Source organism: Mollisia scopiformis, assembly GCF_001500285.1.
Source record: "Mollisia scopiformis unplaced genomic scaffold LY89scaffold_25, whole genome shotgun sequence".
Classification (NCBI taxonomy): Eukaryota; Fungi; Ascomycota; class Leotiomycetes; order Helotiales; family Mollisiaceae; genus Mollisia; species Mollisia scopiformis.
In genome coordinates, this window is record NW_017263605.1 from 566,038 (window position 1) to 578,035 (window position 11,998).

Consider the following 11,998-nt stretch of genomic DNA (forward strand, 5'->3'; position numbering starts at 1 on the left):
TGTACATGTACATGTACTAAAGCGGGTCATTTCTGTTCTGAGGAGCGGGCCGTTCCAAAGTTTGCCAACAGATACCTGGCCCATGGACCGACTTGTTCCCACGTCGAGCGAACGACTAGGGGTCATTACACAAACGGAAATCCAAACACCGCAAGCGGACATCTGCACATGCTGCAGAACCTCGATGCCTCGACCAGTGTCCGACGACCACGTTACATGTCTCTCTCTATCTTGACGTAGCCGCCATATAATAAGTATTGGTGACGAGCTACTAAACCATGTACAGTACAGTACAGAATGCTTCCGAGCTAATCTTGGCTCCAAAATTCACCTGCACAGTATCGACCGTACTGAAGGACCCAGAAATCGAACGTCTACAGCGGGTATTTCTATTCTTTGTGCTATCTCTGCTCCGCCTTGTGGAAGTCCCACTGCTCATGACCGTCTATCTTCGTCCGAAGAAGTGGGGCAAGAGCTTCTTGAACAGCTCATGGAACCACCGAGGCTTTTGTACTGATCTTTCTTTGCACCTTCTTCTCGTTTCATGATTTGCTCCTTGTCGTCTCCAGGGGATCTACTTCACTCGATGGCATCTGCCGTTTCTTGCTCTCTCAGCCATGAATCCTGCACAAGCTAAAGCTTGTCCGTCTCAGCGGACGTTCTCCTTCATCGGCTAAACCTTATGGCCAAGCTCGACGAATAGCTAGAACTGGTCTACGGTGGAGTATACGTGGACATAAGCCCATTCCCTGATGTCGTCGGTTGGGGGATGTTGACCCTGTGCCCCGCGCTCCAGCTGGAGGGGGCAGATGTTTTTGAGTTTCTGGTGATAAGGGCCTTTTCCTCTCGTTGTTTCCAAGAACATCTTATATTTGCGCTTCAGACGTCATTTTGATATATAAGGAGCCAGAGTGAATGCGAGTTCTCACGCCATATGCTTGACTACTGGACCTCCCGGCTTTGAATTAGACTATTTTTCTTCTCCATCTATTCAGCTAGCTATACTACAAGCACTTCCTAGTTCTATAACCGGCTTCAACCTTATCCTATCAAATGAGTCCGCGAAACGAACCTATTGCTATCGTTGGTACAGGCTGCAGATTCCCCGGCAAGTCGAACACACCAACAAAGCTATGGGAACTCTTACAGAAACCACGTGACCTGTCAACAGAGATTCCGCAGAGCAGATTTAACTCCAGCGGCTTCTACCATCCAGATAGCGCTCATCATGGCACCTCAAACGTCCAAAAGTCATATTTCCTGGATGAAGATGTCCGGCAATTTGACTCAAAGTTTTTCAATATTTCGACAGCTGAAGCCGAGTCTATGGATCCTCAACAACGCATGTTACTCGAAGTTGTCTATGAAGCCATCGAATCCGCAAATCTCTCAATGGATGAGCTGAAAGGCACGCCAACAGCCGTCTACGTTGGACTCATGTGTGATGACTATTCGGGCCTCATTTTTTCAGATATGGAGTCTGTACCCACCTACGGCGCAACAGGAGCAGCGCGAAGTATTCTCTCGAATCGGATATCTTATTTCTTCGACTGGACTGGCCCGTCTTATACGATTGATAGTGCGTGTTCGTCTAGTCTTGTTGCTGTACACCAAGGTGTTCAGGCTTTGAGGAATGGAGATTGCTCGGTTGCGCTGGCTGCTGGCGCTAATCTTATTTTGAGTCCGAGGATGTTCATTGCCGAGAGTAAGCTCAAGATGCTTTCTCCAAATGGGAAATGTCGGATGTGGGTGAGTCGGGCTCTTTCTTTCTGTGCTAGATGGAATCACGAGCTTCATTGTTACTTCACATTTTCCCCATCTCCCAAGTTTCATATAAATGCTCACTCTTCTCCCCACCACTTGTAAGATATTGACTAACCTCAATCTCAAATCTAGGATGCAGATGGAGATGGTTATGCTAGGGGCGAAGGTCTGGCGGCGGTCGTTCTCAAACGTCTAAGCGATGCAATAGCAGATGGCGATCCCATCTCCTGCGTCATCCGAGAAACTCACGTCAACCAAGGCGGTCGCTCTACCGGTCTTACGGTCCCCAATCCAGTCGCTCAAGTAAATCTTATTCGACAGACATACGCAAAAGCAGGCCTCGACTTATCTCGGGCTGAAGATCGTCCACAGTATTTTCAAGCTCATGGTACCGGAACCAAGGTCGGAGATCTGAATGAAGCCACTGCCATTCATAACACGTTTTTTAATCACCCAGAAGAGAGTCAAGATCAAGAGAAATTATATATAGGCAGTATCAAGACTGTCATAGGGCATTCTGAAGGCGCAGCAGGTATTGCCGGGTTGCTTGAAGCGAGTCTTGCTGTTCAGCATAGCGTTATTCCCCCAAATCTCCATTTCGAGAAACTTAATCCAAAATTAAAACCGTTCTACGATGGGTTGGAAGTCCCAACGGTGGGAAGAGAATGGCCAAAAACTAAGAACGGCGTAAGGAGAGCGAGTTGTAATAGTTTTGGTTTTGGTGGGACGAATGCGCATGTGATTCTGGGTGCGTTCACTTGCAAGTTTTGGAACGCGACTGCTAATGAGTTGGATAGAGAGTTATACTGCTGTAAATTTGCCTATTCTTGTTGGTGAGTCATTCTTCCAGACAATCTATCCACATCCAACCGTCTTTCAAGTCACGGATGTCAATCCCCTCCACAAAACATAGAAAAAGGTACACTGACTAAGAGAATGCACGATACAGAAGGCGGCTCAGATGCCGTCCATCTTCCATTCGCATTCTCTGCCGCTTCAGAGCGGTCACTAGCTTCGCTCCTTTCGAATTATTCTCAATACCTTGACGTCAATCCTGACACAGATCTGCATGCTCTGGCATTAATCTTGTTGACTCGACGATCAGCATTCACCCACAAGATAGCTTTCACTGCTCAGACAGCCTCTGGGCTTCGTTCCAAACTCATTACCGAGCTGGAGCGCAAGTCAGCTGGCGCATTCGGAACTGTTGCTTCAAGACCAAGTACAAAGGCGAAACGAATGCTTCTGGTCTTTACAGGTCAAGGTGCTCAGTGGGCAACTATGGGCTCCGAACTCATTTCCACCTCGTCGCTCGCAAGAGAAATATTGAGCCAGCTAGACAGATGCTTAGCTCAACTTCCTGAGGCGTACAGACCGAACTGGTCCCTTGCCTCCGAGCTGGCTGCACCAGCAGCAACTTCTCGGATTAGCGAAGCTGCTATCTCGCAACCGCTCTGTACAGCTATTCAGATCATTCTCGTTGATCACCTGAGAGCGGCAAACATCAATTTCTCAGCTGTAGTAGGTCACTCATCCGGCGAGATCGCCGCAGCGTTCGCAGCTGGTTTCATCTCTGCCCAGTCAGCCATCAAGGTCGCGTACCTCAGAGGCCTATTTGCCAAACTCGCAGGTGCTGGTAAAGCAGGAGCTATGATGGCTGTTGGTATATCGATGTGCGAAGCTCAAGAATTCTGCCAGCTTGAAGCTTCCAAAGGCAGAATTGTTGTTGCTGCTAGCAATTCTTCAAACAGTGTCACATTATCGGGAGACTCGGATGCTATTGATGAAGCGATTGGCTATTTTCATGCGAAGGAGGTGTTTGCTAGGAAGTTGAAGGTTAATACGGCGTATCATTCTCACCATATGATTCCATGCTCGGAACCTTATTCAAAGGCTTTGAAAGACTGCAATATCCAGCTTGAGGCAACAAGAGAAGATACTTGCACGTGGTACTCGAGCGTTCTCCATGGCCAGGTCGTGCAAACCTGCGATGCTTTGACGGGCCAGTACTGGGTAGACAACATGCTACATCCAGTCTTGTTCTCACAAGCTTTGACGACTGCCATGGAAGCTGGCTTCTATGACTTCGTCATCGAAGTTGGTCCCCATCCCGCGCTCAAAGGTCCAGCTTCACAAACTTTGCAAGAAGTCTCGGGGTCAAAGAAAAGCATTCCCTACACAGGCCTTCTCGCTAGAGGAAGCAACGCCATTCAGACTTTCTCCGCCGCTCTCGGTCTCCTCTGGATGCACTTCGGAATCAAGTCTTTCTCTGCAACTTCTTATTCCCAACTTTTCAACCCAGCCACAAATCACAAACCATTAACAAACCTCCCAACCTACCCATGGGATCACGACCGTCCTCTTTGGTACGAATCTCGCATTTCCAGATTGACACGTTCTCGCTCCTCATCCCCGCACCCCCTGCTGGGAATACCAAGCACAGACCAAGCAGAAGGCGAACATAAATGGCGGAATTACTTACGTCTGAACGAACTTCCTTGGCTTAGCGGGCATAAAATTCAAGGCCAGATTATTTTCCCTGCTGCAGGGTATGTGGTCATGGCTCTCGAGGCTGCGAACATTATTGCTTCTGAGGCGGGAGAGAGTTCCGGTCTGGAGATGGTTGAGATTAAGGATCTCACCATCGGGAAGGCGGTTGCGGTTGAAGATGACGGGAGTGGAGTGGAGATCATGTTTTCTGTGAAGACGACGATTGCTGGGAACCTAGAGTTTAGCTGTCATGCTTGCTTGAGCAGGGACACTGGTTCTTTGGTCCTTGCTGCTTCTGGAAGACTGGTCCTTCGCTACGGAGAGGCTTCAGCGACTAGCTTGCCAAGGAGAGAGGAGAGGGTCATCAATGATCTAAGGAGCGTGGATATTGATGCGTTTTACGAATCTCTTGCCGAGATGGGATATGGATACACTGGCCCATTCCGAAGTATCACTTCTTTGCAACAAAAGTTGGAATTTTCTACTGGGATTATCAGCAACGAAAACCTTGAGCAACAAGAAGATCAAATGATGATGCATCCGGGTACGATTGATACTGCGATCCAGACGCTGTTTGCTTGTATGGGAACTCCTGGTGACGGAAGTCTCTGGTCCATGCACGTTCCTGTTCTCATCAGGAACATTCGAATCAATCCTCCACTCTGCGAAAGCAAGGATCTACTGTTCGACGCTGCGCTGGCCGATAGCCAGAACAGTAATCTCTGCGGAGACGTCACGCTTTATGACCGTGAGAGCAAGAACACTCTGATGCAAATCGAAGGAGTTGAAGTCAAGCCTTTGATGGCTGCTACTCCAGCTGATGACCGACATCTATTCCATGAGCTCGTTTGGGGAACCGCTGAACCTGATGCGTCGTTGGTTTATAGAAAGACTCCATTCTCACCTGCTGAGATTAGGAAAACGGAAGTGTTGGAGATGATGTGTCTTTTCTATCTGAAGCAACTGGACGAGGCCATCGGAGGTGAAGAGCGGGAAAACTGCAGTTGGCATGCAAAGAGAATCCTGGATTTTGCATCACATGTCCTGAGCGAAACAAAAGAAGGGAGACACAAGTCCTGTATGGTCGAATGGCTGGAACATACATGGAACGACATCGCCGCTGTTGGTGATAAATACGCAGCCGATGTTGATTGCAGACTGATTCACGTCGTCGGCACGAAACTCATCCCTTTCGTCAGGGGCGAAACCTCAATATTGGACCACATGATGGAAGATGGCCTCCTCAATAGCTACTATCAAAATTCCGAGCTTCTGGAGTACAACGAATACGCAGGACTAATCGCAGCTCAAATTGCGTTCCGCTATCCTCTCGTCAAAGTTTTGGAAATTGGCGGCGGCACTGGAGGCGCGACAAGAGCGATTTTGAAGCATCTGGACAATAAATACTCGTCGTATACGTTCACAGATATCTCCATTTCGTTCTTTGAGCAAGCTCAGGAGACATTTAGAGACAATGGTCGAATTTTGTATGAGTCGCTAGATATCGAGCAGGATCCTACTACGCAGGGCTTCAGGGAGCATTCCTATGATCTCGTCATTGCATCCAACGTCTTACATGCAACCAAAGTCCTCGACCAGACAATGACCAATGTCCGTAAGCTGCTAAAACTAGGAGGAAAGCTACTTGTTCTTGAAGCTATTGACAATGGAGCAATACGAGTTGGGTTCAGCTTCTGCGGAGTCCCAGGATGGTGGGCAGGTACTGATGATGGAAGGAGTCTCTCTCCTTTGATCACACCTACTCAATGGAACGAGCTGCTTCTTCGAAACGGGTTTTCGGGATTGGATACCATTACTCCCGGAACAGACTCTCAGCATCAGCCTGTTGCTGTATTTGTCTCGTCTGCCGTCGATGAGCATATCTCTCTGCTTCAGAAACCACTCGCTCTTTCATTGCCAATCCCAAAACCACAGCTCGAAATTGTATTCTTGATCGGTGGCAAGACGGAATTCACCAAGAAACTAATTCAGGCACTGAAGACTATCCTCGAAGAATGGAGCACTGATATCCAGATCTTCTCTTGCATCGAAGATCTCCTGGCCCTTGAACCAACTTCACTAGTCCACGTCCTGAATCTCTCCGAACTCGACAATCCAATCTTCCAAAATCTCACCTCTCCTCGTCTTGAAGCCTTCAAATCCCTCCTCAACACCTCCAAATCCTTCCTTTGGATTACAAGCGGTGCTCGATCCTCATCTCCTTACTCAAGCATGGCACTTGGTATTGGACGAACCCTCGTGCACGAAATGCCACATCTTCGCTTACAAGTCCTCGATGCTTCCGAACCAGAAAAATTGAGCGCAAAGTTGGTAGCTGAGGCATTCTTGAGGATTGTGCTTGTGGATAGTTGGGAGAATGATATTTATGCGCCGAAGAGGTTGTGGTCGAATGAGCCAGAGCTTTGGATTGAGGGAGGCAAGACGCTGGTTACGAGGGTCGTGGCAGAGAAGGGCGCAAACAGGAGACTTATGGCCGAACGAAGAGTTGTTGAGGAGGAAGTCGATCTTGATCAGGTGGCCGTGGATGTTGTTGCTGGCGGTGAGGGGTATGAGTTGGTGAAGAGAGTGGATAATGATATGCCAGAGTTGAGCCCGGACTTGGTTGAGATCAAAGTCACGCATTCTACATCACTGGCTGTCAAGGTTGCAGGTGCAGGATATCTCTATTTGATCATTGGTGAGGCCAGCACATTTGGTGGGAGAGTCGTCGCTGTGTCAAAGGCTCTGGGGTCCACGGTCGTGACTCCCATTTCCTGGACGATACCTTGGAATATTCAGCTTGGAGAAGAAGCAACTTTGCTTTCAGCCATTGCTTCAGATATTCTTGCTCAAAGCCTAATGGAAACTCTTCCAGCCAAAGGCACCTTGCTACTTCTTGAGCCGGAGGACTTCCTCGCTACTGCGATCTCAAAACGAGCAAGATTCATGGAAGTGAAATCTTGCTTCATCACCGCAAAGGAGCAGCCCTGCTCCAAGAATTGGATTTATGCGCATCCTTTCTCTACTGACAGAGAGCTTGCATCCAAGTTGCCAAAAGATACATCTGCTTTCTTTGACTTCTCGATGAAGGATCATGAGTTTGCTCATCGCATCAAGTCAATGCTCCCAAATCATTGCGTTAAGGCAGATTCCACGATGCTGTTCAGTAAAGTCCCTTACTTTGCTCAAAATGCAACCTCTAGACAAGTCGCAGATACCTTGAGTATTGCTCTTACTAGCTCACTCTCTGAACTTCATTGCTCGAGGGGTCAAATCTTGTCAAAGGTTCTATCTGCTCGAGAGATCTCCCGTCTGTCGACTCAAGATGAAGGTATCAGAACCATCGACTGGACTGCTTGTCCAATGCTTCCAGTTCGTATCCAATCTGCACGATCATCGATGACATTCAGATCCGATAGGACTTACCTCCTTGTCGGTCTGTCTGGCAATCTCGGCAGATCATTGTGCGAATGGATGATTATTCATGGAGCAAAGCATATCGTCTTGACTAGTCGCAAACCACAGATCGAGCAGAACTGGCTCGACGAGATGCAAGAACTTGGCGGGAACGTCAAGATAATGGCTATGGATGTTTCTGACCGCGACTCTCTCCTCGCTACCTACAAAGAGATCGGCAGCACACTCCCACCCATAGCCGGAGTTGCCAACGCTGCCATGGTCCTGAACGACACCCTTCTTACCAACATGACGTTCTCTGACATGGAATATGTTCTCAAGCCCAAAGTCGACGGGTCACGTTTCCTAGATGAGCTCTTCCCAAACAACGATCTTGATTTCTTCATCCTGTTCGGCTCGTCGGTCGATGTGATGGGTAATTCGGGACAAGCGGCATACTGCGCAGCCAATATGTTCATGAACAGTCTCGTTGCCTCTCGTCGCAAGCGCGGCCTTGCAGGCTCTCTCATTGGTCTAGGAGAAGTGAAGGGAGTCGGATACGCGGCTAGATTAAATCGCAAACTGAACGACATTATCGGAGCTACGTTACCTCTTTCTGAGAAAGAGGTCCATCATATCTTCGCTGAAGGAGTGTTGAGTGGTCGACCTGATAGTGGGAGGAACACGGCTTTGTACGCAGGCATGAATTCCAAGGATCCGAAGCAGGATCCTGATATTCTTTGGTATCCGCATCCGAAGTTTTGGCATTATATTGAGAGTGGAGATGGAGCTGCGGTTTTGGATACCGATGATGCGGTTGTGAATTTGAAGACGAGACTCGCAGAGGCGAAGAAGGTGGAGGATGTCTTAAGCATTGTTACTGGTATGTTCCTCTTTCCACTCCCCGGAATATCTACTTACTGACTTGACAACAGATGGCTTCACAATGAAGCTCAAGCACAAACTACAGATGTCATCTGAGACAACTGTGTCCCCTGACACCGTACTCCAGGAACTAGGCATCGATTCCTTAGTCGCGGTTGACCTGCGAGCTTGGTTTGTTACGGAATTGGGCATCGATATGCCGATTCTCAAGCTCCTCGGAGGATCAACGATCATTGATCTGGTTACCAATGCCGTTGGTCGTCTTCCTGCAGCTTTGCTCCCGTCGGTTCCCGCAGAGGTAGCAAGCGACCTTGCGTCCAAGGAGAACGTTTTAGTTCCGAATGGACTCGGCGGTCTTGATCTCATTGCTTCTGCTCCAGTTCCCGCTCCTGCACCTGCGCCTGCCACTTCTCCCGCTCCCATCGTAGAATCGCCACCGGAGCCCATAGTCGAAGAAAAACCATTCACGAGGAGCCATTCCAGGAACATATCAGATGCGTCCTCGACTGCCGAATCACAAAACCCCGGACTACACTTCTCATCAATTTACTCTCGCGACTCATCATACGCCTCTCTCGTAGATCACAACGATATGGCCGAGAAACTCAAACACCGTCTTGAGACCACAAATTCAGACTTTGAAAACTCGAGCAGTGAAGGCGATGGCAGTCCTGTTTCCCCATCCGGTGACAGCTCGGATGAGATGGAGAAGGTTGGTACGCCTGAATCCGATGAATTTCTGGACATCTGTCAAGATGGAGCAGAGGAGGAGATCGATTTGAAGATGCTGAACCAAGGATGCGGTTTTCTTTGAGCCTTCTACAAACTTGTTCGAAATTGAGTTGTTACTAGTGTACTGGGAAATCAGCATAGCTTTCTCTATTTCTGATCTCGTATGTTCGTCATGGATTGTACTTGGTCATAGAGCCGGATGCTTCAGTGCTTTTATGGGTGGTATGCCTGGCGTTTTGCTTTTGTGATGCTGGTTATTCTAGGTTTTGCATTTTCGGGATAGGGTCTGCGTTTACAATTGGATCTTAATGAATAATGAACTATGCCAATGAATAAAAGGATGACTCGCTCTCGCATACAGAAATGTTAGACGTGCCGCTGTCGAACTAGATGCTGACACCCCGTCAGCTTGCTATTAGCCTATAATAGCTGTCTGCAAGAAAGATGGCTGCCCATCATCTTGGGTCGGTCTGATTAGTGGCACAGACCTTGTTGATTAATCACATTATTCTTCCCAGTCAAAGTATTTAAATATCTTCCATCCTTCCATCCCCGCTCTTCAATAAAATGGCAGCCAAAAGCACGCATGTTTTCAAAACAATCGGAACTCTCTCCCTACACCTTGACATCTATACCCGCACATTACCTCCAGCAAACGACGTATTCACACCAGAAACACCAGTGATCCTCTTCTTCCACGGAGGAGGCGTCGTATCACATGATCGTCGACTCCTACTCCCACATATCGTTCAATCCTCTCTCCTTCGAGGCTGGCCACTAGTGAGCGCAGATTACAGACTTCTGCCTCAGACCAAAGGTATCGATATCCTGGAAGATATCAAAGATGCGTATACTTTCGTTAGAACGAAACTCTTCAGCATTCTCCATGGGTCTTCAGACAGCAACGAAAATGTAATCAAGAACGTGATTGTCGCTGGATGTAGTGCCGGTAATTGCTTGGCCTCTTTAATCATAAAAACATAGATCTAATGATGGAGAATAGGAGCATATGCGACTTACCAAGCAGGCCACCATTTCCAACCACGTCCCATTGCACTGCTCGCCTATTATGGCAACGCTACAGTCGATGATCCTTGGTTTCGTAGCAATAAAGTGCTCACAGAGAAACCTCTACTACAATCACAAATCCAACATTTCCTCGATGAGCCAGAGAATTGCGGCTACACGACGCCAGCTCACCAATTCGATCGTTCTTGCCTCTTGCAGGATTTAAATCCCAGTCCTGATTGGAAGAAACCAGAAGAGGCCGTGGAAGATAAAGAGAGGCTGCCAAGAGATACGCTTTATTTCTGGCTCTTGCAGAATAATCTTTATCCGGAATTGATGAAAGGATTTGATAAAAGCTTGAGTGATGAGGAAGCGTGGAAGGGGTATACGAGGACGGTTATTGTGCATGGTGATGAGGATGATATGGTGCCTTATCAGGCCAGTGTTGATGTCGCGAGTGTTATTGGTGAGCTGAAATTTGAATTTGAAGAAATTGAGAGCTGATGAAAGTAGGTCCTGTGACTGTGAAGCTGTTTACGGTGAAGGGGAAGAAACATGCTTTTGATAGTGGGTTGTATTTGGGGGATCCTGACCTTGAGCTTGTGGAGGAGGCTTGGAGAGCTTTAGATGAGATCGTTCGCGAGTTGAGGTAGGTGGTTGTTTCAAGAATACCGAGTGGTATGATGTGCGACTCATGCATAGCGTCTACACTGAAGGTTAGGAAATATTGAAAGCAGACAGCTGCGCAGTACTTCTGATTTGACCACTTGATCACACCTAAGGAGCTACCGCGTGAACCGTATCGCTCTGAAGCTAAACCAAATTTACCTAGCATGGACTATATTCTGAATATTTCTCAAAGTACTCGCCCGTCACTTCAACCCAACCGCACCACAAACAAAACTAGGCAATCAACAGGCTAGCGATTATTTCATGTATAAGCGCATGTATTTCAGTCCTTGTCTGCAAGATCTTCATCCGCGCCATAACTGATTAGCAGAGTGGCCAGCTTAGGCCATTTTCCCCGTAATGCCCCGTGCAAGGCTGTACGACCTGTACTATCTGCTTTGTTGATAGAGGCTTTGTGTTCCATAAGGATTGGAATAATTCCCAGGCACGTGGCATGATGAAGCGGCGTCTGGCCAAGGCTATCTCTGCTATCAACCTCGCCGCCGTGCTTTAGGAGTAAGCTACATATAGCTAGATAGCCTTCTTCCGCTGCTTCATGTATGGGTAGTCGATTCAAAAAGCCAGACCTCACGTTCTGAGACGCGCCTCTCACTAGCAGTGTTGCCAAAGCCTGGGGCTGGTTTTCGGATACTGCCTTTAATAACGGCGTTTTACCGGATTTCCCTTCTTGTATTTCGATGTCCGCACCAGCATCTAGTAATGCCTCGATCAGTTCCACATTCCCTTCTGCAACAGCGTAATGTAGTGGAGCCCAGCCGTATTCATTGATGTCATCGATTCCATCTGTTGCGCCAGACTTCAGCAACTTGAGGAGAATTGGCGTATGCTTCTGGTTGAGAGCATGTTGTAGAGGAGTGCGGCCAGCTTTACTGTCTGCTTTTAAGTTTGCGCCACGTTGGATTAAGATAAGAACACATGGTAAATGTCCTCCTGAACAAGCAAGCGAAAGTGGTGTGCTGGACACGTAAATTGGGCTATCTACGGGAGCTCCTCCCTCGAGTAAAGCATGAAGAACATCTTTGCTTCCATGCCG

The 11,998-nt window shown here is 48.0% G+C and overlaps 3 protein-coding genes across 3 annotated transcripts; 2 read left to right on the top strand and 1 right to left on the bottom strand.

Annotated features, from left to right (window-relative positions):
• Positions 1-1,053: 1,053 nt before the first annotated feature.
• LY89DRAFT_787180 (uncharacterized protein) lies at positions 1,054-9,594 on the top strand (the record flags this gene model as incomplete). Its single annotated transcript, XM_018223047.1, has 5 exons — positions 1,054-1,749; positions 1,897-2,512; positions 2,562-2,597; positions 2,714-8,533; positions 8,586-9,594. 5 exons carry the CDS (start codon positions 1,054-1,056, stop codon positions 9,347-9,349), a joined length of 7,932 nt encoding a protein of 2,643 aa, XP_018065160.1. The 3' UTR covers positions 9,350-9,594.
• LY89DRAFT_759684 (alpha/beta-hydrolase) lies at positions 9,593-10,996 on the top strand (the record flags this gene model as incomplete). Its single annotated transcript, XM_018221471.1, has 4 exons — positions 9,593-10,216; positions 10,271-10,741; positions 10,789-10,924; positions 10,978-10,996. The coding sequence occupies exons 1-4, from the start codon at positions 9,835-9,837 to the stop codon at positions 10,994-10,996; spliced, it is 1,008 nt and encodes a 335-aa protein (XP_018065161.1). The 5' UTR covers positions 9,593-9,834.
• A 231-nt stretch (positions 10,997-11,227) lies between these two features.
• LY89DRAFT_544025 (ankyrin) lies at positions 11,228-11,713 on the bottom strand (the record flags this gene model as incomplete). Its single annotated transcript, XM_018208217.2, has 1 exon — positions 11,228-11,713. A coding segment is annotated over one exon (486 nt), but the record flags the coding sequence as incomplete, so codon positions are not given.
• Between the last annotated feature and the right edge of the window lie 285 nt (positions 11,714-11,998).